A 24327-nucleotide genomic window follows, 5' to 3' on the forward strand; every position below is an offset into this window, starting at 1 on the left:
GTCTTGCTTTTACTAACTTCCAGCTGCAGAAATGCACAAAATAACCAAACAGCAGGACGTTAGGTCAAAATTATGTCATTCTTAGTGTTTTTAAGGGGTTAATTTACATCTAATTAATGGACCATAAGACACGAGATTCCATAATGAATATGGAATCAATCTTGTGGACCTTTGGGTTATTTTAACCAGAAGATTGGAACTTTTTTATTGCAGGGATTATGTAACACTTGTATTTACTGAGAGACAAGAGAAGAGAGAGTCACCTTTAAAATGTTTAAGAAGATTTATTTCTAAACAATTTTAAATAAGACTAACTCTGACTCTAAGTGATGAATGGATCTGGTGCGAATGAGACGTGAGATGAATGGTGTATGTGTGAGTGATGTTGTTATCAGAACTGTCGAATTCGGAGAAGCAAGTCTGAGGTGTTGTGATGTTTTGCTTTTAGCTATGATCGGAGTTATGATCAGAGTTTCATAAACACATTAGACGCCATATTGTTGCTCCACACATACCCTTAGGATGAGACCTCCGTACAGATTCAGACTGCCAGGTCCTCGAACCCCCCTTTCGGTACTGGAGCCGATGAAACAGCGTCAGCAATTCGACAGACTAGTCTTTGGATTGTCTCCAGGTAAAAAGCGACAGTTGGTTGACATCGTCAGATGGACCCCCTTTGGGTCAGTGAGTTCAGCTTTTATTCTGAAAGGAACCGTTGCTTGGTTGGAAAAATGCAACAGATTTTATCCAGCTTGTTGGTTCTTTGCTTAAAAAGGAAGTCCGGGTGGCCGGTCCGAATCCGATACTCCTCTTAGCATGCGGTGAACTGCAGAGAGCTCCAGAGAACTCAGAGAGCTGAACTAAGATGGCATGGGAACTGGTTTTATTAATCTGGATGTTTTGATTTCTGGTCGAATCAAAGTTGGACAGATTTATAAACACCACAGAGACTATGCCACGCTTCAGAAAGGAAGGTTCTAATTGGATCAGTGAAAGCATTGTGTCATGCGTTTACATTACGTGTAGTCAAGAAGTCTAGTGCAGCTAGATTAAAGTCATATTACTTAATAAAGCATACTAATCATAACATTTTCATTTCACAGATTGGTCAACATCTTATTATTGACTAACACTTTGTTTGATTAGCTTTATTAAAAATAGAGTTCTTTGATTTATTAAAAGGAAAGAGTCCTTTATCTTCATTCTTCTCTTGGGCTGTAAAGAAAGCTTAGAAGCAAATGCATGACCTTGAGGCAGTCTCATGCAGATTAGTTCTGTGTCAGAGGCATCTGAGGAGAGAGGGTAGATAACCTTTGATGGAATAGCTCCTCCATCACGTTACAGTTTTAACAACCAAACGTGATGTTTTATGTCAGGAAAATTAAAAATGTGTCATGTTTATTCATACACACCATTTTTCTTCATTGTTTTTGTGAAACTTTCTATATATTTAGAAGTCTGATTTAAATTTGCATTAAAAGCTTTGAAGAAAATTCCCAAATGTTCCAAGAGGACTCCAGCACTGGAATTCAGATTAACCCTAATAGGATTAAAATAATCATTTGTCTCATGACCTCTTTAACCCGTGCACGGTTGAGTAGATTTTCGTGTGATCACACAGATGGATAATTTCATTCTGTTTATAAGAAAATCGTTTTAAAAACCTGCTTCTATTGAGTTTTACCTTTAATTTTTGTTGAATAATTTCATTCATTTCAGCCAGAAGAGGGCGCTCCAGAAAACGTGGTTCTGTTTCCTCCTGAGGAAAAAGAAAATGAGTCTTTGCAGGTACAATATTTGTGAATGAGTGAGTGTGAGATTTTTTTCTTTGTATTAGTGCAGTTTTAATGCAATTGGTTAAAAATTTCTTTCACTGTTAAAAGTTAAACTTATGCAACATTTTCTAGTCTATTAAAATAATACTAATATGAATGTATTATAATTATTTTATAATTATTAAATACTGTTATATATAATTTTGTATTCATTAATTTTTATTATTTTTTACTATAAATTATTATTAATATTTCAATGCTCACAGTAACTTTTGACCATTTAAATTCTCTCTAGCTACAACTTCGTTAAACCATCACGAGCAACAACTTCACTCACTAACTTAGTTTTCAGTTTCTGAAACACCTCTGCTAACCATCAGCATATCTTAGCTTTGGCACTCAGCGCTCAGTGTCTGCACTGCATCTTTGCAGAAAAATCCAACTTCTGAGTCTAGTTTCTATTTACGGTATAAATATCTAACAGCTTCTACTTGGGTGTTTCTGTGCTTTACTGGGTGGTGTACACTAAAGCTGAGTTCTATATGACAGTTGTTGGTTTTTAAAATGGTAAAGAAAACTGAGGAAAGAAAAGGAGGAGTTCTTTTTCTTGCTTTGGCCTCAAAATGCAAGAACATTTGTTATTGCTTCTTTTGTAAATGAAAGAACTTGGTTAAAAATTGTAGAGGGAAGAGAAAATAAAAGGATCAGCCTTAAAAAAAGGACATTAAAAATCTTTTATTTTTTTGCATTTATGGTTTCCAAGAAATGCTCTAAAAGTTGTTTTTCCAACGCAGGACCGTTCCCCTCTCATTTGCTGTGCTTTTATGGAGATCATGTGTTTTTGTTTTATGTGGATGAAAATATCATCCGTTCTCTCACTGAGGAAAATAAAACCCCACGAGGATGACAAAGCTACTGAAATCAGCCGTAGTACTAAACCGTATAAGTTGGTGGCATTTATACTTCAGGTGAGGTAGCTGTTTGGCTCTGCAGGTGTGCTGCAGCGAGCTGAAAGATTCTAGCTGACGTTTCCATAAACATAACAGCTTTTTTCCTACTTGGCTGCATAGTTTTCATAAATTTGCAATGATTTGTGTTTTTAAAAATCACAAGACAAAAAGTTTTCTTACTTTTTGCAAGTAAACAAACCAGATTGATGTGCGCCAACATGGCCACAACAAACCTGCTTGTGATGATTACTGTGTTTAGAGGTCAGAGTTCAGGAAAGATGCAGCGAGGCTTGTTTATGAGCCCACATGCATAACCTGATCCTCTCTCAGGAGGGGGAGGCACTTCGGGGAACCTTGGCCTAGTTCCCAGCATTCACCTGCAGGAGCATTATCAGTCAGTCAGCTGCCAGAAGCTACAGCAGAGGAGAGAGAATGGGAGCAGTAGGAGGAGCAGGAGGCCTGGGGCGGATCTGGATATGGAAGGATGGATTCAAAATAGGAGGGGGGGGGGGGGGGGGGTTTACAGTAGAAAGAGCACTTCCCTGTGGGTAGTGTAGTCAGGTCAGTTATTCTGTTTGTCAGTGCATGCCAGAGTTCTTACACACACGCACACACACACCAATAAACAGAGGAGGCTCATGGAAATCTAACAGGGGAGTGGCAGTGACAGAAGAGAGGAGGAGGAAGGGAGCTGAGCCAGTGCAGGAGAGCGTCAGCAGCATGTGTTGTAGCCATCGACATTAGGCTGCAGCATGTTTTTGCCCCGTTGTCTGCCCCCCCCCCCCCCCACTCCACCAAAACACACAGTCCTGCAGAGGCTGAGTGTACAGTGAGAATGAGAGCATGAGAGGAGCTGCACGGAGTCACCTTCAGCTGGGTAAGTGCAACACGGATGGGGTAAAAGTGGCAGCTTGTGTAACAACAGGAGGGAGATGTCGGCTTTAACTCCAGCGTGATCCCATGTTAACAACAGTCATGTGTGAAGAACAAAGTTCTCAGCATGTGACATGTTGAGTTAGCACAGAGGACATCTGGCTATAGGAGGCGTTTCTAGGCAACCACAGATCTCTTTCTGCTTTCTTCCTGTGTGTTAATTAACAACTGTGATCGTCCGCCTCACTGCTTTCCCACATATGGTGACCCTGCTGTTGACCTTTAGAGAACCAGTAGGAAGTGGATTGCTGTAAACTTGGATTTGGACATTCTGGGGTTAAAATGAAGGTTTGCTGCTCTTTGCATCGTGTGTTCACTTTTTCCATTCCAACTTCAGCAGCAACGTGAGAGATTCCCAGCAGGAAACTTAAAGACGTCTCACATGACGTAACTGTGCTCGTCTTTGCATGCGTGACCGTGAAAGTGCAGAAGCTCAGTTACTAGTTAAATCAAAACGATTTTATAGTCAAATTCTTTCAGCAGCTCCTTTTGCTTTACTTTCTTTTATTCGTTTTATGTTTTTTATGCCTCATACACATGTGAAGTTTATTTTTAACAGCAAAGCAGGAAGAATCAGGAATAAAGTGTCTAAAAATAACTTTATATGGTGCACTTCCTCTTTTTTTTTTTTTTTTGTGGATTAAGCAGCTTGTCTTTGCACACAACATCTGTACTGGAAGTGTTAGACAGGTAAAGCTTGAGCTACTCTGTAATGAAGAAGTTAGAATAAAGGGGATAATGTTTTAAATTGTGGGTTATTATTTGACTGCAGGAGGTGTTTATTTTAGATTTGCGCATTTTTCTAAAACCCTGCTTGTCAAAGTTTAAATATTGATGCACAAAATGAATGAAAACACATTTTATTTACTGAGCAGCTCGTGTGGGTGGGAGACGTTCCTCTGGTTGTTGCTGCAACGTGATGCCACTGCCAAGTGTTGTTGTGAGTGTAACTATGCTTAGACCACAGACAGACAAGAATCTGGATTAAATAAGCTGGCAGAGGTCAAAGGTTACTTTAACTCGGGATGTGGCAAAATAAAACTTGCAGTCTAAACTGTCATAGATAATGATCTTATCTAAGGTCTGATTACAACGTGCCATCTTGTAGGACCGGTTTGTCTTTCCTGTGTTTCTTGCTCACTTGTTTTTTTTTAACACGCTGCAAAACAAGAAACAACGTTGACTTCCTTATAAGGTAAATAATAAGCCGGGAATAACGTTTGCACCTAACTTTATAGATTATTTTGAAATTATTTTAGTCTGTACTAAATCATGACAGAAACTTTAAAGTTTTTATTCAATGTTCTTTTAAATATATCTGCTGTGGGTTATGAAATCTTTTCTGTGGAAAAAAGCTCTTGTGCTTCTGTTTCAGGAGGTAGAAGTTAGTCAGAGGAGTGGAGGGAAGCAAAAAAAAAAAGAGTCTTAGTCATTAATACTCATGATATGCAAACGTCTCGCCTCGTGACTCTTCCGCTGCCTTCATTCGCTCTTCTTTCTTGGGTAAAAAAAATGCAGCGTTAATGTTTTATCTCCACTAATAACACAGGTCTGAATGTGTTCCGCCATTTTGTGGAGTTGCTAATGCTAATGGTTAGCGTCTACTAGCCATTCGTCCTCCCATGGGCAGTCCTAATCCAAGGTGGGTGGAGCCATGAACACAAATTTTCTCTGTGATCTAGTAGAAGCGCACCTTTTCTGACCCGATTATTTTCCCATACATTTCCTTTCTGCAGCGAATGTCAGCGATGGGGGTTGGAGAACATTTTCCTGTTCAACATGCATGTGCAACTCAGCATGACATCATGTTGCAAAAAGGACAATATTACAGTTTTTCAGTGAAAGAGATCTCTGAAATGATCAAGATTGAACAAACTGTCAAATATTGGGTTGATACATACTAATTTACCACCATAATCTGAACAAAACAGAAAATAGATGATCTGATATCTTAATCTGAAAACCAAGAAAAAATATGGATTTTGAAAAGTAACTGAACAGTTTTAGTATATTACATTACTGAATCAGCACACATTATCAAAACAAATCAATTTAGAAATCATAAAATTATTTTACCCATTGTGGATTGCCTCCTGGGCTGCACAGTGGTGCAGTGGTTAGAGCCTTGCAGCAAGGAGGTCCTGGGTTCACATTGTGGCCTCGAATCTCTCTGCACAGAGTTCGCATGTTCAATCTGTGCACGCGTGGTTTCTCTCCGGGTACTCTGGCTTCCTCCTACAGTCCAAAAACATGACTGTCAGGTCAATTGGTCTTTCTAAATTGTGCTTAGTTGTGAGAGTGTGTGTGCATGATTGTTTGTCCTGTGTGTCTCTGTGTTGCCCTGTGATGGACCTCGCCTGGTTTCCCGGAGACCACTGGAGATAGGCTCCAGCCCTATCGCGACCCTGCATGGATAAGCGGGTAAAAAAATGAATGGATGTATGAATTGCTTCCAGCCAACTTGAAAGAACAACATTTTTTAAAAATTGCATTGTGTACAAACTTAAATTTTTAACTTTTACAAACCTAGTTTTGCTTATTGCATGTTTATTTCAGCAGAAATATTGATACATTCCTTCTGCACTTGCACTCTGATGCACTGGAACAACTCCATTTCTACTGGTGAGGTTTACACCAATGTATGTAATTCCTAAAAGATAGTATTGCAAAGAAATTTTACAAATGTTTAGGGATTGTAGGTCTTTTAAAATAAAAACAAAAAAACTTTGGTTTCAGATGACTTCAGACTAGCCTTTAGCTCATCAATCCTACAGTATGCAATGTAAATATGATATATATATATGGTATAAACTAAAATATCTATAACTTTACGCAAAAACATACTTAAAATGACCCGTTAAGGTAAACAAAAACATTCTTAACAACCTTTTTAATAGAAAGTAAGTTTTTTTGTCTGAAATTGAGACAGTTTAGAAATATTTTTAGCTGAGTGAAATGAAGTTTCAGAGCCTCCTGCTTTAGTTCTCGGTTTTGTCTTTCTCAAGTTCAGGCCAGAGTCAATATGACACACCCAGGTCCCACCAGATAATAATCAGACAACAATCCGCTGGCGTTATCCTGCGTGTCAAAAGGCCGGTGGCAGACAGGAAGCTGAACATCAGCTGATGTTAGGTGGCAATAACTGAACCGTGTGAGGCGGAGGGGCTTTCTTCGGTTTACGTAAGGTTTTACCCCACGGGCGGAGTCGTCTGCTTGTGTGTTGTCTTTGAGCATCAGTCTGGGTGTTCTTTTGTTTGCCTGCAACATGCTCCCGCTTGTTTAAGCACACGTGTGTCACAACGTCCTAACATCACACCTAACCTGTCCTGCAGATCGAAGCTCACGCTGACAGTCTGAGTGGAGTGGAGAACAAGGCCCTCCTGACTGAAGCCTCCACCCGTCAACCCAACCTGCTGTCCCAACCAGTGCTCCCAGACGTCCCAGTTGTCTCTGGAGTGGAGGAAAGCCCAGGATCAGCTACAGACCATGAGGACAAGGAGGAGCTGGAGTTTCCTCATGACCTGCTTCCAAGTTTGGATTTCAGCAGCGAGCTCAAAAACTGGGAGTTCTCTCTAGGGTATGTAGAACCCACACACACACGCACGCACGCACGCACGCACACGTGTTTCCACCTACTGTAAGACTCCACTCATACACACACATATATTTTCACAATTTCAGATACTTTACCTTCTTAAATAATTTTTTTTTACAATGTAGGGGTCAGTTAGTGTTTGTTTCACACAGGGTCAGGTTGGTTTGAATATGTTCTTCTGTAATAAATAAAATGTTTACTTGTGTTATGTTCAGCTTTGTTTGGCTGTAAAAAAAACCAGGATATCTGCAAATACTGTTCCACCGTACCTTTACAGTTTTTACTTGGAACCTCCAAGGGTTAGATAAATGGGTAAAAAAATCCCTTAAGTAAAAGTGGAAGTATCCAAGTATTAAAGTAGAAGTGTTAAAGTTAGCATTTTCAAATGTACTTAAAAGTAAAAAAGTAAAAGTTTTTAACTATTATTTAAATATTTCAATTGTGTGTGTTTAGGTGGGCTGTCGGACCAGGTTAAAGGGGAAAACACAAGTTAGAGTACTATTACCTTTGGAGCTGCAGTCCGGCGTAGACAAGGGCGTGTGCTGCATCGGGCCGGTGGTGGGGGTGGGGGTTGGGCGAAATGCAAATTAAAGTACTTTTACTTTTGAACGTTTTTAGAAAATGTACTTGAGTAAACAGTACAGATTATTGATTTAAAATGTGGTGGAGTAAAAGTAAAAAGTAGGCTAAAAATTGCTTAACAGGCAGAAACATTTTACTTAAGTACAGTAACAAAGTTCTTATACTACATTGATCACTGGTGTATTTATCCTCAGATCCCACACCATCTTTTATAGGTTCAACCAAAATGATCATGCTGATCTCATTAGCTCTGGTTCTCCATTTCTGCTGAGAAACATTTTTGGAAAGTAAAAAATTAAAACCTGATGAGTTTTTTCTCAGGAGTCGCTTTCTCTTTGGTTTGCCAGATACTCAATCAAACCTCAACCACATGAACCCAAATTCCTCCGCATTGGTTCCTATAACTCATCTGCAGAGTGTATGAGCTGCAAACACTCAACTCTGTAGTTACTTCTACACAGTTAGAGCAGGAATGTGTAAATGCATGTGAATTTGTTTATTATGGGATGCATATGCAGCAGTTCTTTGGGAGAGAAGAGACATGAACATGATCCTGATTTGTCCGGTGTGTGTCAGCAGAGCTCCTAGTAGCTCAGGCAGGAGGAAATGTGAGCCAGTGAACCCCCTGCTGGTCGGCTTACAGCATCACATGGAAGTCAGTCAGTCTCTGGTGCTTCTGGGCCACAGGTACCACACCATCCAGCACAGCTCCTGTTATGTGAATGTGCTCAGCAGACAGAGAACGAGCTTTCTAATTCGTGCTCGAGTGTGACGCTGGCTGAAACTCTCGTGGATTGATGTGTGTGTTTATTTCTTCATGTTTAATTATGTGAAAGTAATTTCTAGTTCTGCCCCAAGTGTCGTCTGGCATCCTGCTTTTGTTTGCATACTGATGGCGTAACATCATTCAACCAACAAAAAATGACAAATTAGGAGGATGAAGTTCCAGCTTTAAACAGCAGAACTTATCAATCTGAAAATCCACCACAGCAAGGGACTTCTGCTTTGTCCCTTTTTCCAGACAGAAGCAGGAATCGGCTAGTTCTTGGCAGCTGCAAACACTTTCCTTTATTTGCAGCTCCGCCCTTTAGAGCAAGGAGCCAAGTGAAGAAACAGGTCTGAAGTTGTGTTTACATGGAATGCAATCACAATTGACAGCTGTGCTGAATAACAATTATCTTGTAAAGGACACAATGGGATTTTCACACAGATGAAACCAACCTAAGCCTTAGAAGCTAAGTTCACTGAGAAAAAGTTTTTTAGTTGTTATTTTTAAAATATGATTGGCCACTCTGAGTTTAACATGCAGGCTAAATGCGAAAACAGTTTTCTACCCCTATTTCCTGCATTAGCCGCTGATAGAAAAAGATGGGGAAGCAGTCAGAAAAATGAGTCAGATCTACGTCACACTGTCAAATTAGCATTCATGGACTCACCCATTCAATTTCAATTCAATTCCAGTTTGTTTCTATTGACCCTTTGCACTAGCCTGGCAAGCCATGAAATAAATGTATTATTTAGTTATTTAGTTATAAATATATAATTTAACTATATATTATTTAGATTAAATAAATGTATTATTTAGTCTGGCCATGCTCCATTGACGGCTCTCGGTTGTGGGGCGGGTTCTACTGTTGTCTTTCAAATGATCTCCGCATTCCACTGGACAATGAATGTGACATACTCTTGTTTCACTCTGTTGCATCATCCCACCCACCAGGCATATAGAGTGCCCTGATTGGCCCACAAAGCAGATAAAGCTCTGTGATTTGTTCACTAAGCAGATAGAGCACTATGATTGGCCCACCATTATGGACCAATCACAGCTCTTTATGTGTTTGAAACCCCTCTAGAGAGCTGTGATTGGCTAGCTAGAGTTCTGGTAGGAGCTGCGGAGGTTGCAATGGAGCATGCCTAGACCAAACTTTGCAAAGCAAGAATTTGGTCTAGTTCACTAGGCTACCTTTGCACGTGATGTCACGCCACTCATGTGACCGCCCCCTTCGTCATGATGGACGGCAAAAAGACCATTTACACCTGTAGAAACTCCAGTGAAGCTAGTCAAAACAAGCCAGTTTGTAGCCTTTTATCGCTTTTATTTAGTTGATTTGACAGTAAAATGGTTTTAGCTTGCTTGGCTGCACTAAGAGACAAGGACGTAAACTCCACTCGTTTTTTCTTTTTAATGACTTTGATGGAGACTGAGGACGGAGATGAACTGCAGCGATCAATCAAGCGGACTAGCAGGCCTCAGATTTGCAGCGAACGTGTTACCGGGCAAGATTAACGTTAATTTATTTCAGAGGAAGACAGGGACAGGGATAAATGTTATGTGTTTGTTTATTCTAGTTACTGGTAATCCTGATGGACGGGTATTTCCACTGTAGTGTAAAGCGAGACGATTATTAACAATATTAAAGCTCCGATGTATGGTTATGTGTGTTAAAATTACGTTATTTATTTATATGAGCGTCACCGTTCAGAGATCTTCTCATTCTGGTGTGAGAGCAGCAGCTGAATCCGGTAACACCACCAGCAACAGAAGCTGGTAGGGATCCGGACTAAATCAGCTTTGCTGTAAAGTGAAACGCTGTTTATAACATAATGTTATGAATCCAGAGGGGTGAATTTAGGCAAAGTCAGCAACATGTTTACATCGGTGAACAGCTGCAGAGAGAATGTAAGCTGACGATGGTAAGCTAGTTAACATACCGCTCTCTATGAGCCCCCGCTAGATGCGCTACTTCTTCTGATAACTGAACTGGGCATGAATAGTTGAAGGAATGCTGGAGGAGTTCTGTTTTTGTTTTGATCGCAAAAAATATTTCAGGCTCTACTTTTCCCTTTGTTATCGTGTCGCTCACATGCTTTTGCCGTCCACCATGGTGGACCCACGTGATTAGGTGACGTCAGTGCAAAGGGTCAATAGTGCCAAATCAAGACAAGAGTCGTGTCAAGGCACTTCACAAAGTAAAGTTCAGTTCTTTAGGCCAATCAGTAAACAAGTTTTGTTTATAAGGAACCCAGCAAATTGCATCTTGGCTCGCGACGGGGAAGGCCGTTGTTTATTTAGTGTCTAGGAGAGAGCTGAGCAAATCTGGCCTTGTAGAAGCTAACTGTTAGCATTAGCGATTTCATAACATGGCAGAACTCCTCCCGGCTTGTGTTATTGAGATGTAGCAAAGCAAACGGAATCAGAGGTATATTTAGGACCATTTTCAGGCACAGGTACAAAATGATGAATACCACACAATGCATAAATTAGTTCCTACACATGGTGTACACTCAGATCTGTGCGTACGTAGGGTTGATGAATGAATCTCGTGGAATTAGCTTTTTCCAAAGATCTTAAAGTCACGAATAACTGTTGCAACATGAACATCAGAGCAGAGGAAGAAAAATAGCACAAAACAATGAACCAGCTCAGGAAGATGAAGCTACAGGTTCAAAGGAATTTCACAAAAAACTAGGCTTTTATTATCTATTTAAAAAAAAAACATTTTTATCTTTGCAGAGTAATTTAGACCAATCTTTACCTCATCTACCACTGACTGAAGCACAGAGAGATTTCTAATGAAATAACACAATCACAAACCAGTAACCTACAGCAGCACTTTTATCTTGGGAGGTGCTAAATGAAAACCTTTCTTCTGCTTTTCTGGACATCATCTGATGTCCTCTTGGATAGTCACGACTCACAGTGACATCATGACCTCAGGGGTTTAGAACAAAGCTCTTTCAAACATCCACATATAAAAAACTAAATAACTTTGAAAAGGGAAATTAATGTTAGAAAAAAGGCTTATAAAATAGCATTAGCATCCACCGTTTTAGGGAGGCAGCAATCTCTACTTGCATTGGCCATCAACTCTGAATTAAACTCCATTTCTCCTACCTGAGGCTGTTGGAGTTTTCTGTAACATGTCGGATAACAAAATGTTCCTAACCTTTCCACAAAACCTCCCCTTAAAATATCTACTTATTTAAAGGAAATTAAATTAATGCTTCAAAGACAGATTAGCCTTCTTTTGGATTTGCAATTTCTTGTAGCAAATTTGAGGCAGTTGGCTCAAAAGTGTGAAACCATAATTTAACACATGAATGTGTAAAATGGTGTGAATATGGAGTGTAAGTCTGTGTGTGTTTCAACAGACCTGCATGTTAATTAACACTCATAGAAAACTGCTGATATCAGCTGTGGCATGGTGATGGAGATCTCGGCATAGGCATCTGTGTGTGTATGTGTGTTTGCACGTATGGTGGAAGCTCACGCCCAAGCATGAGTTTCTCTGCCAATCGCATCGCTCGGTGGCATGGTGGAATGAGCAGCTGCTCTGGTCTAAACTCTCTCCCCCCTGCCCTCGCCTCAGGCCCGATGGCGGCCACCCCGTGACCCCAGATGTCCATCTTTTACCTCAGAATCCCGACACGCCAGGATCCCCGACCCCTTCCTCATCTGCTTTCATTGACTGGGAACTCCAAGAGGCATTCCAAGAATGCGAAGAGCAAATGGCATCCCTGCTCACTCCTGCACAGCTCATCAGCGATGAGGAGGTGTGCGATGAGTCTTGTGAGTCAACTCCAAATGTAGTCCATCCAGGACCTAGCAACCGGGACCATGGAAACAGGAGAAGACGTGGAAACGGTGAGGCTGCAAACAGCCAGATGGGAACGGTCGTGTTTAGCTTTCGGGAATACATTCTGGGAAAGGAGAATAACGTCGGGACAGCAGAAACAGGAAGTGGATTCGAAGCTACAGTGAGTCTGGATGAATGTTCAGAAATAAGGCCAGCAATAGATGGACAGAAGGAAACACCTAAACCGTTAGAGGAGAAAAATGCTAAATTTTCAGATCTCAGTGACCAGAAAGAAAGTCTAAATCATACTGAGGGATGTGTCATTGTAGGCGTGGGCGATGAAGAGTTAAACACATGTGCAGCGACAGAAACTCTGATCAAAAAGAAAGAAAATATAAGGGAAGACCACAATATCAATGCTCTGGTGGGTGAAACGGAGGCAGGCCATTTAGACACATCCAGATGTAGCTCACACTCAAACACCAAGTTATCAGAGCGGCAGTCAGGATCAGGGATGGACAAACACAACCAGGACACTCAGGTAGAGACACAGGTGAGCTCAACAAGCAGCAAACAAGCTGTGCAGAACATAGAAGCAAAGAAAAAGAAACATCGGAGAAAGAAAAAGACGGAGAAACAGAAAGCAGCGGTACCGTCTGAAAGCAAACTTGAAGCTGTGTCACCCAAAAAAAGTAGCAATGCTGCATCACTGCCAGAGGTAGCTGCTGGGAATGTGATTTGTGGAGAGCACACGGACAACCGGGATGATTATGAGCTGAATCCAGAGGGAATTCTGCTCTCCTCTCATAGCAGGCGGGATCGTCTTACTTCCTGTTCACCTGTTTCCAACCAGGATTGTTCACAGAGATCCAATCAGCCAGATAACCACAACCACATGGATGCTCAGACTAGTATGATTCACAGCCTCCATGAAAGCTCACAGCGTGTAAAGGAAGGGCAGAAGCAGGAGGCTGCAGCAGAAACACCCTCACGGGAAAACCAGAGCGTAGTCCCGAACAGCAGATCCTGTGTGGGAGAGAGTAGCACAGAGAGCGGCCTTGAAAAAGCTTTAATAGTAGTTAATGCGTTGCCACTGACAACACCCACACTGCCAGAAGTGATGGAAAGCGAGGGAGAGGGAGAAAGCACGAGGCGTGATTTAGAGACGAGAGCGGCTACAGTAGCATTCGTGGAGAGTAAGACAGCAGTGGGAGGCAAAAGCCTGGGGGGACAAGAAAGGTGTCTTGCTCCTGCAGATGAGGGAGACAAACTCCTGGACGACCCCCCTCAGCTCTTGTTAACCTGCTCACGGGGAAGCTGCACAGTTTCATCATCAGCCAAAGAGGGACAGATTGCTTCTGGGAAAGGGTGCAGCAGCAAAATGCCACACAACTTGGCTGAGACTGAAACTAAGGGACGGCGGGAGACGAGCATTCGCAGTCCAGACACAGAGATCTCTCTCTCAGAGGAGGGGGACGCAGAAAGGGAGCGGCTGCGATCAGAAGCGTCTCCCTTTTGGCTGCTCACGGCTTCCGACAGTCGGGACTGGAGTGCTGCAGGACCGGACAGACCAGGAGAGGAGAGAGATGTGAGAGAGGAGGTGGGAGAAGGAGGAGGAATAGCTAGGGAGTGCATTTCCTCCAGTCAGCCAGAAGTCTCTGCTGGTGTGGTGTCATCCGCTGAGACAGAGACGAGTCCGCCTGGTGATGCTGCCGAGTCACAGCTGAAGTCACAGAGCAGGAGCAAGCGGATTGCTGCGACCACTCAACAGGACCACCTCCCTTTCCTCTGCCAGCAACAGCATGACTTAACAGTTTTACCTCTCCTCGCTAAAACCGGCATGAGCTCCAGCAGTTCACACGGAGGGATAGAGCCGGATCTCACACAGTCTTCAGAGGACGTGTCTTATTTGGGTCAGCAGAGCGAGAACTCACCCCGCACAGAAGAAACCTGCAAACAAGTCTTCCAGTCTTTATGCACTTCGCATGGAAGGATGCAACAAACCAGCAGCAATCAACAGGTTCAACCCAGTAGCCCAACTGAATCAAAGACAAGTGAAGCTGATTTCCAGGTCAAAGGTCATGCCCAGAGCGACTGTGGTGACCCCGCTGTGTCTGGAGTGGATGTCCGGCTTAGAAACAGCAGCAAAGGTAACAACAAAGTTCACTTTGCAGATGATTTGGAGCAGAAATGCAGCTTCTCTTCAGACTTTAGGACCACGTCTGACCCGTTTTCAGACTGTGCCTCTTTGCCTCCACTGACTGTCCACGAGACACTGCACCATCCTGTCACGGAGGCCAGCTACACCTTCGTTAACTCTCCTAGCTTGATGGAGCCAGGGATCCGAGCAGCGACCAAGAATGAAGCAGACAGTCCAGAGCCTCAGAAGAATATTAAGTTGGGTCAAGAAGGTAACAGTGATTTGAAGACAGACAGCTTCATGGATCCCACAGCGAGCTTGAGACAAAGCCTGGAGCTTGAGACAACGCCTGGAGGTGTCCAGCTGGTGATCAGTGCAAAGAGAGGATGTGAAGTTTGTTCTTGTGAGACAGATGAGTCTAAGGGCTTAGGTGAGAGCGACCTGACTCGTGTTACCGTGACTCTTCAGGAAAACGGAGAGAGCCAGCATCTCCCACCTGTGCTTCCAGCTGAGGATGTTACCTGCACAACTGTTTCACTTGTTGAGCAGAATAGTTTCGGTCTTCATCGCAAGTCAGAATCTGACCCCAGTTCTGAGCCGTCCAGTCGTTTGGTGGGAACCTCTCAAAATGGCCACGCTAACGTGGATCTCGTGGCAGCACCTGAACCCGAAGCAGTTCTGGTGCTGTCTCCCGGTCCAATGTTGAGTCACTTAGATTTGATTAGTGACTGCGATGTCTCTCATCCAGAGCATGCAGGTAACCGCGGTGCTGATGGAGTCTCCTGCACCGGTGTCTCCAGAGAGGCGGACAGCAATGAGAGCGGCGAAGCGCTGCTAATGCCTCTAGCACAGGATTTGCAGCACAGTAAAGTCAGAGCCGTGGCAGATGAGGCGTGTGCAGAACCGATCGATGGAGAGGATGCTTTAAATTCTGCTATCGATGATGTAAACATTTCTGTTTCACAAACAGAAAATCTGCCTCAGTCAGCCAAGTCTGTTGCACTATTTGAAGGATCATCTCAGCGTCCCACTGAGTGTGACTCTACTGACCCTAAAGCTGTTATTTGTGAAATATCTGTGAGAAATGATCCAAATTTCAGCTCAGATCTGCCTGCTACTGAGGCAAACAGAAGGAAACATCAGACTGTCACGCTTTCTGAGGAGAAGAAGAACCTAAACACAGGAATAATAATGCACAATCAACAGGAAACAATGGACAACAGAGAGCAGCAGGCGGACTCAGCTCCACAGTGGCACAATGAGGATGTCCAGAAAGCTGCAGGCTTAAAGACACTAAAGGACTTCACAATAAAAGGAGAAGAAAACAAGAAATTCACACTGAAATCTGAAGCAGCGTCTACATTCTCTGGGAAATACGAGGACATGCTTCCATCTGAGTCAGAGCCTCACAGTGAAAGTCAAACTGTTTATGTTCAGAGTTCGGGCCAAACTGTCTCAGCAGTGCTGGAATGCAGCTCCAACATGGACGCCGTGTCTGATCCGAGGCCGGCTCTTGTCCAAACGCAGTCCTCACCACATCTAAACAGTCCTTCTCGGCAGAGTCTGGGATCCAGACACTCTGCAGAGGAACTGTCAGGTGGCTTCGCAGAAGAGGAATCAAAGACGTACAGTCAGGCACAAACAGCAGCTCCAGGCGAGGAGCTGGGAGCAGAGCGAGGATGCAGCTCTGTTAGGAGTTTGTGTCAGTCAGGGAGACAGGATGACTCGTCAAATGATCACAAAAGTAAGGAAACACAAGCTTTACCAGAAGATGTGCTGTCTGACTTTTGCAGCGATTTAAACAGAGACGGAGATGTGGCGGGTGAGAGAAGAGCGACAGACATCACTATGATCTCTGGATTACAACAAAACGACCACAAAGCTACTGATTTATCAGCTGCTAGTCATAGAAGACCTGAAAACAGTTCCATTTCTGTTGAGTTTGCCCCACTCTCACCTTTACAAAACCAAGTATCATCACATGCTAGCTCAGACGGTCGAGCAGACATTCCTCCAAGCGAAAAACAAGAAATTCTCACACCAGATTCTAGTGAGCAGCCAGAAACGGGAGTAAAGGATTTAAGTATTGCTTCAACCGTGAATAGTGCGGGTGTTGGAAATGGGGAGTGTGAAATTAGGGCTGTAGAGCTACAAAGCTGCAGTAAAACCTCTGACACACAAAGAATCCCAGTGGAGCAAACCGCCTTAAAAGCCTCTAAAAATGAGGAAATTACAAAAGATGGTGAAAAAGTTGGCAGTGATGGAGAGAACACAAGAGAGGAAAAGGTTCCCGACAATGATGAAGAGACTGAGGAGCAGGTTTTAAAGCCAAAGGTTAAAGACGGTAAATTAGAATCGGCTTCAGGAACAGTTTGTTCCTCAGAGGGCGGTGTTGGCCTTTCAGCTGACAACCACGATGATGAATCTCACAAAGGGACTCCTGAAGTGATCCTTGTCCCATCTCACGTTCTGTCAAAACCCCTGGAAGGTTTTCCATCCACCACCCCTGTAGCTTCTAACGGGTCTGAGCCCCCCTGTGATCTGGGGCGTTTGTCAGAGCACCAGGATGGTTTCATGGGAAGTTCCTCCATCGCTGCTCCTCAGTGTGACAGAAAATCCCCTGAAAAGACTACTGCCTGCAGCTCTGTGTCTGAGGAGGTAGAAGATGCTGATGTGTCAGAGAGTTCTTCTCCGGAGGGAGAAACCCACAGACCAGATACCAACTGGATACAAGCCCTGAAAGAAGCAGCATCCCTCTCGCAGAGTGAACCAGAGGATGTCTTGAGGTAAACACAAGATCATGTGCACACTGTAGTCTAAATACCGTAATGGGGACATATTGTCATTTTTTCCTTAATTTATAACAGTTCTGTGTCATGAAAACATGATTATGAAGTTCTTTACACTAAATCCCTCTCACATAGAGCAAGTGAAGCTGTTTTATTCTCAATGTTTTTAGTACCTTCCACAATGAGTAGTTTTAGGGCTCTGTCACTTTAGGAAAACAAGCTGGAACTGGCCACGCCCACCTATCTTCCACTCAGCTGCTATGAGCTGAGAAGCTCCGATATCGATGAGGAGCTCGGAGTTGAGCAGCTTCTGTTCCATCCGCAGCTTTTGCACGTGAGAGGTGTTTTTTCTTCAATATCTCCATTTGTGACATCACAGACGGGGATTTTTAGAAACGGCTTGCTTTAGGCACATAATAAAGAAAAATCAAACACTGACAGAAAATGGATACATGTTTTTTTCACATTTTGACTATTTATAGAGGCAGTAGAGACTCACACGACAGCAACAGGATGCAAAATGTGCCTTTTGCATAATAGGTCCCCTTTAAAACTTCATTTCTATCATTGAAAGAACACTAGCACTTCACCAACCCCATTTCATACCAGATTTTTAATTGAAGTTGTGTGAAGAAAGGATGGCGGTTTTATCAATTTAAATGCTAAATATTTCAAAAATGTCACAAGCTGCTACTACATACAATTTATCCCTCAGTTTCTGAAAACAGACTATGTTTTATCCATTTTTGTTTTGATTATGTTCACAACTGTCTTGAGTCAGATTGACTCCAATTGTTAATGTATGTGTAATGACTACTTTGTAAGAGTTTTTTTTAAATTCTAGATATTTTTCACAACAACCTAACAAAGCTGACTCTGATGCTAAATGGTGAAAAAAAAACAATAAAAGGATCAGTTATCCCTCTGAGGATATGATGGGGGATGACTCTTAAGTACTGTGGTACCAAATGTTTACTCAGCATCTGTAAAACCATCTGGATAATAGATATTTTTACATTTGTGAGTCACCCCAGGTGATTAAAATCATATTAGAAGAGAACATTTATAAAGTGGATAAAGGTGTAGATCACTGAAAACCCATTTTTAATGATTATTTCTGATCATAATCAGTCACTCTGAGATTTTCATGCAGGCTGAACATGAAAATAGTCTCCTACACCTATCTCCTGCGTTAGCTTCTGGTAGAAAATAGACTTGAAACTCTGGGATTGGAAAAGCTTGACAGATCTACGTCACACTGTCACACAACATTCATGGACTCACCCATCTCCACTCACAACAGGGAAGGCTGTTGTTGGTTTAGCATCCAGAAATCAGCAGAGAACGTTCTGCATACTACTGTATGCTAACCATTAGCCTTAGCAACTTCACCACACAGCAGAAGCACCTCCGTGCTTGTGTTACTTGTGGAGATAAAACATTCATGTTACAAGTCAGTGACATGGTTGTGTTGCTGTTATCCAATCCAAGGCGAAATGTCTGAATATTTTAACCTTTATTTAACCAGATGAGTCGACTGAGAACTCATTCTCATTTACAACGACGATCTGGCCAAGAGGCAGCAGCAACAGACACGGACAATATCAGGAAATAAGACTCCAAACCTGTCGTCTTTGGCTCGGCAGTGATGTGACTCACTGCTAGTTCCTGGAAAGGGTGCACCGGTATATTTCCCCCCTCGTCCATTCCTTCTGAGAACCCTGTACATGCACTGATTAAACGAGTGAACCACACCTTGTGTTTCCTGAAAGTCAGAATGAAGGAATTCTCCTTTTTAACCGTTTTTTAAAGAGCACAGCAGAAACTCCGTGCTCGGGCGTTGTTTGGACAATTAATACAAATGAGGTAAACACAGAGCCTCACTTTGTGTTGAACAGAGCTCAGTCATGTGACTGTGCCCACTAAACTCTAATGGAAGCAATGCCGACCATTATCTCCACAGGGTGACATCAGCTGTGACATCGTCCCTGGTCTCCAGTGTGAGAATCAGCCTCTTCTCACACAAAACACACTTCTCAACACACACTTATATCATTTTCTGTTACCCAAACAACAAATACTCCAACTCTTTCTTGTGTTATCTTTTTTTCCAGACCCCTGCCATCTCTGGAGCCCCCTCAGCTAGAGTTTCTGACTCCCACTGAGGACATAGCAGCTCCACTGATTCTTCCATCAGAGCAGGGGGCAGAAAATGCAACATCTCCATCACCCGTAAAGAGGCCGGTAGACCTCCCAGAACCTCTAGAAAGGATAGCAGATCCTCCAAAACCATCACAGCTTGCAGCAGAACTTCCCAAACCCATGCAGAGCCCAAGGGCACAACTCTCAGAAGAAACAGAACAAAAAGCCAAAGCAGAACCATTTCCAGACCAGTTTCCAGAATCTGACGAGAAACTTTTAGAGGAAAAGGAAGAGCAGGTCGAGGCCTTGAAACCAACCAAAGTAGTAGAAAGGATCCCAGAATCGGGAAGTGCTGAAGATCTGCTGCCAGAGAGGTCAACATGTGCTGAACAAGAAGAGGAGAAGCTGCGAGAGGAGCAGGGAGAGAAACCAGCAGACGGCCCACCTGTGGAAATCTTAACTGAGACATCAGAAGTGACAGGAGATCCTTCTACAGGGCTTCAGCACTGTGGGTGAGTGAAAAAAACAACAGCTTGTTTTGAAATCTCCTTTTAGACACCATCCCTGGTTTAGTGGTGTGGTAGAGACATGACATGTGAAACCTTTGAGGGTTGTGTGTTTTAAACTTCTGTAGATCCCAAACTCTGGATCTCCTGAGCTGGTGGCTTATCAGAGTCAGATCAGACACACGTGCAGCTATTTCTCTGCTGATTTGCTGTGATTTTAAAATACTTAACCCAGAGTTTATGATTTCTATTGACTGTTTCATTTGTCTCTGCTGCAGCAGCAGCATGTCGAGAGCCGTCCGCATGCCTGAGCAGCATTTGCTGCCCGTCTGTCTCAACACTTGTCCCATCACAGCTCTGCTGGGACACAACAGGGTGGAAGAATGGAGCCACTAAATCAGCTTATGTTTCATTAATAGATAAAGTTACACACGTTTCAGAGATAGAAATGTGTGTGTGTGTGTGTACCTGTGCGTACATATGCTTATTTTTTTTTGCCCTCCGCCCCCACGTGCTGCCGTAGCTGTCGGTTCTGCTCAGTCTGTGTGGCTTTGTGAACTGAAGCTTGTACTGGGAGGAATTCAGGCACGCTCTCAGTTCCACTGAAGTCATTTGCACCGAGCAGAGAGAGTGGAACAAAAGCCAGGGTTCAGAGAAGCACTTGAGCATGTGCCGGGGTGTGAGTGTGTATCAGAGTCACACACCGATCGGAGAGGAACCGTGGAGCTCTGCTGCTTTTGGATTGTAGTAGAAAGTTTACTGGAGTTCTGTCTGAAGCAGCGTGACGGATCTGTCTGAGGCATAAATCTGGGTGAGTTGATGGGAAGTAGCATCTATTTTTTAAGTGTGTGTGTTTACAGTAAGTGTTGGTAGTTAAGTCCTTCCAGGTGGACTCAGCAGATGGTCTGTAGGCACCTAGAGCTCATTACTCTGCCTGTTGACCACACCAGATGGGCAGCGGGGAGGGACAGATACAAATATGAAGTGATGGAATGTTTCAACGGAACAAAGTTGTGCAAATGCCAGTGTGCCTCCTTCCGTTTGAAGGAAAGTTGCATGTTAGAGCACGTTCGCTTCCTTCTTGCAGCGCTGATGGTGGACCAGACGTTTCTTCTTAGTAAAACCTTTGAAAACTGTTTTTGAGCCTTGCTGGAAACTTAAAGGGCCACAGACAATTTTCATAAACATGATTGGGATGAAGACATCACAACCGTAACATTTCTCTCCAGCGTTGGCTGCTGCTCTTCGGCTTGGTGGGTCACAGTTAGAGCTGTAAATAGAACCGTTGTCATGGTGATTTCACTTATCTTTGCCTGCAAAAGTGGATAAAACTACGTCTGTCATGATCATGTTTGTTTTGTTTATGTGTTCGTATGCATTTTCATTCATAAGCGTAATGTGTGTGTGAGGACTGTGCTAGCTAAGCTGCTCCACTTATTGTTTCAGTATTTATTTCACTGGTTTACAGTTTTTCTCTTGATATAAAACACCTGGACCTTTGAATCCAGATGTTTCCTGTAAATTACATAAAAAAAATAGACATGTGGCTAAAATACAGTTCAAGCAAGGTCAGATTTGTTGATTCACCAGGGGATCCAGAATGGTGTAGTTAAGTAGTCCCTTATGTCTTATGTGTGTTCAGGCTTTCATTATTGATGCAAAGATGAATCACATCAAGGACTGTGCTGGACAGCCTCCGGGCGATAATGTTGACTTTAAGGCGGAGTTGAAGTGAATCAGCGTGATGTCAGGCGGTAAAAGGGCACATGCATTCAGTCTGATTTTTTGTATCGATCAGAGCACGTCTGTAACGTCATGCAGTCGTATCTGCGGCCGACGCTTGGCTGCAAATCTTCAGTCGTTACTCTCAACGGATCAGCTCCACATTAAAGAGGACTCAATCAGTGAATACTCTCCTTTTTCATTGATAATCAGATCCAGTTTCCTAGAAAATACAAAAATGGGACAACAGCTAACCAGGCTAACCAAAGCTAACGGAGGTTGCCAGCCACTTTTACCCAGGGTTGAGCATCTCTGCTACTCTCTGCCTTCTAGGCTGACACATTTAACATGAAGCCGAGGCCGAGGCCTTCCCCGGAGCAAGAAGGATGGTCAGCTGCTAGTGCTAGCGCCAACGGCACATCCTCTACCCGTCAATCAAAGCTTTAATTACATCTAAATGGATGAGTTACAAAAAGTTCCCCCATGACAGTAAGGACGACCTATTAAAGCTAAGATGTTTTTAACCAGGCTGTAAACATGTGAAGTTGACATTTTTAACATGGGAATCAATGGGAACTTGCTCCTTTCTTGAGCCAGCCCCTAGTGGATGAGGGGGTAACTGCAGTTTATGTCACTTCCACATTGGCTTGACTTTTGGAGGACAGAGATTCTGCCTTGGTTTCAGTGCATTGAAGGTGGGTGAGTCCATCTTCTACGCAGGAGACTATTTTCACCTTCATGTAAAACTCAGAGTGATGATCACTTAAAAAATTAATAAGTAAAAAACAGTTTCCCAGTGAAGGACCTCTTTGACATAATTGCTGCTATAAGGATAATGAACTAATTTCTATGTTCTTCTGTCCTTTTGTTAGAAGGCGTGCTGTAACATATTATTTGCTCATCTGAGGTTGTATTACCTAGTTTTAGGAGCTTGTAGGAACCAGATATTTTTATCATGCTTGTACTGAAGCAAGTTCCTGCTTTTCCTGATTGAATGCCAGGAGCAACACCAGTTGAGACGTAAACTGTAATTTGCTACGCCCTGCAGGAGCACATGACTTCAATAAGTGCAGTTTTGATTCAACTACACAGAAATGGAAGATCAGTTTTGCAGAGTCCAATCAGCAGACGACTTCACCAGTAGACATGTTGTAGAGGTATGCAGAGGAGGCTGCTGGGATATTTATAGCTCCAAACAGGAGGCCTTCCCCATGTGGTGGAACAGCTGCTCGGGCGTCTACTGCTGTCAGATTAGAGCGGCGTGGATCAGGGATAAATCCCCGTCCACCAGGTGGCTGATGATGACAGAGCTGGACTCTGTCTTCTCTGTAAGGATGGATCACGCCAGGCCATTGATGAGATGTCAGTTTTGTGTATTTTTAATGACGGGGTGGTTCTAGGATGGTCGGAGCCAGCATTTTATTTTTCAAGTTGCTTCTTGCTCGGGACGATACCGAGCAGAAGGTTGTGTTTGTCTCTGCTTTGAGGTAGGATTCATGTGAGCAGGAACATGACGGAGAACTCAGTGTTTTCTGTTCCATCCTCTCCCCTGCAGGTCATCACTCACTGGCCAAACAAATACAGGCCACTCTGCTCCTGTTCCTCCTTCTAACGAGCACTTCCTACATGCCAGTCCTCCTCACCTCCACCCTGCCCCAGAGAGTCACACACCTGAGGCCCTACTCACCTCTCCCTGCCTGCCTCCTCCAGCCCCTGCTGCTCCTTTCCACCTTTGTGAGAACCCTTTCAGGTACGAATGCCAGCAGCTCTTCATTTCATTACCTCTCCCCGTTTATTGCATTGTCAAAACAATGGGACGTGTCCACATTACAATGAGTTTGTCCTCCGCTAACACCAATTCTCTTTATCCAGCTTCATGAAAATTAGCCAAATCCTCGTCTTCTAAGCCCCGTGGCTCAGATGAAAGGACAGCATTAAACTGACACGTGGAACACTTACTGACTTTGTGAGTCAAAGGCCTCCTTAAGAGGAAAGCCTTGTCCACAAATCTTCTAATTCAGACTTTTGAGTTGGACTGTTTTAGGTCTCCAACAATATTCGCATCCAATCCTTAATAACAATAAATATGCTCTTTTTTAACTTTATTGAAACAAATTTTTTAATGAAATCTGAAACAAATTCTGTCTGCAGGTGCACTCCAACTTATTACCTCATTCAGTAAATGACAGCACAGGCTTGCTATGTTCACTTACCACAAAATCTCTGAGGAAACGGGACTTAATAAAATGAACATAGTGGTATGGAAGCTCCATATATGCCACATAATAAGGGTCTGTTGAAACTCTATAGCATATACAGGTTATTCACACTCGTACACAACATTATTCACGTATTTTTTGCCTAATTTGTTCCTTTTTAAAGACTTGTAAGAAAATTTAAGATGCCTGTGTATCACCAGTATCATAATTTAACACCATCAAGTCACACTGATTCATATTAACTACAAATGAATGTGTGAAAGATCACAACTGTTTAAAAGTGAGATTTCTCTGCAGATCCTTTTTTGTTTTGTTGTTTGTTAAAGTTTGCAAAAACAGGGTAATGACTCAGCCTCTTCTGGCATGATGCTGCAGTTTTATTTTCAACCACCAGAGG

At 42.9% G+C, this 24327-nt stretch overlaps 1 protein-coding gene across 14 annotated transcripts in view; it reads left to right on the forward strand.

Annotated features, from left to right (window-relative positions):
- The window catches only part of tacc2 (transforming, acidic coiled-coil containing protein 2), a 59772-nt gene that overhangs the window by 2545 nt on the left and 32900 nt on the right, over positions 1–24327 (forward strand). For 10 of the 14 annotated variants that reach the window (XM_070542337.1, XM_070542339.1, XM_070542340.1 and 7 more), the window contains 6 exons: positions 1720–1788; positions 6991–7235; positions 8415–8522; positions 12206–17338; positions 19456–19995; positions 23267–23461. In XM_070542337.1, coding sequence (XP_070398438.1) covers positions 1720–1788; positions 6991–7235; positions 8415–8522; positions 12206–17338; positions 19456–19995; positions 23267–23461 — 6290 coding nt within the window. The remainder of the gene's footprint in view (positions 1–1719; positions 1789–6990; positions 7236–8414; positions 8523–12205; positions 17339–19455; positions 19996–23266; positions 23462–24327) is intronic. The other 4 variants (XM_054750193.2, XM_054750199.2, XM_054750198.2 and 1 more) reach the window with 2 other exon arrangements.

The sequence above is a fragment of the Nothobranchius furzeri genome, chromosome 12 (assembly GCF_043380555.1).
Source record: "Nothobranchius furzeri strain GRZ-AD chromosome 12, NfurGRZ-RIMD1, whole genome shotgun sequence".
NCBI lineage: Eukaryota > Metazoa > Chordata > Actinopteri > Cyprinodontiformes > Nothobranchiidae > Nothobranchius > Nothobranchius furzeri.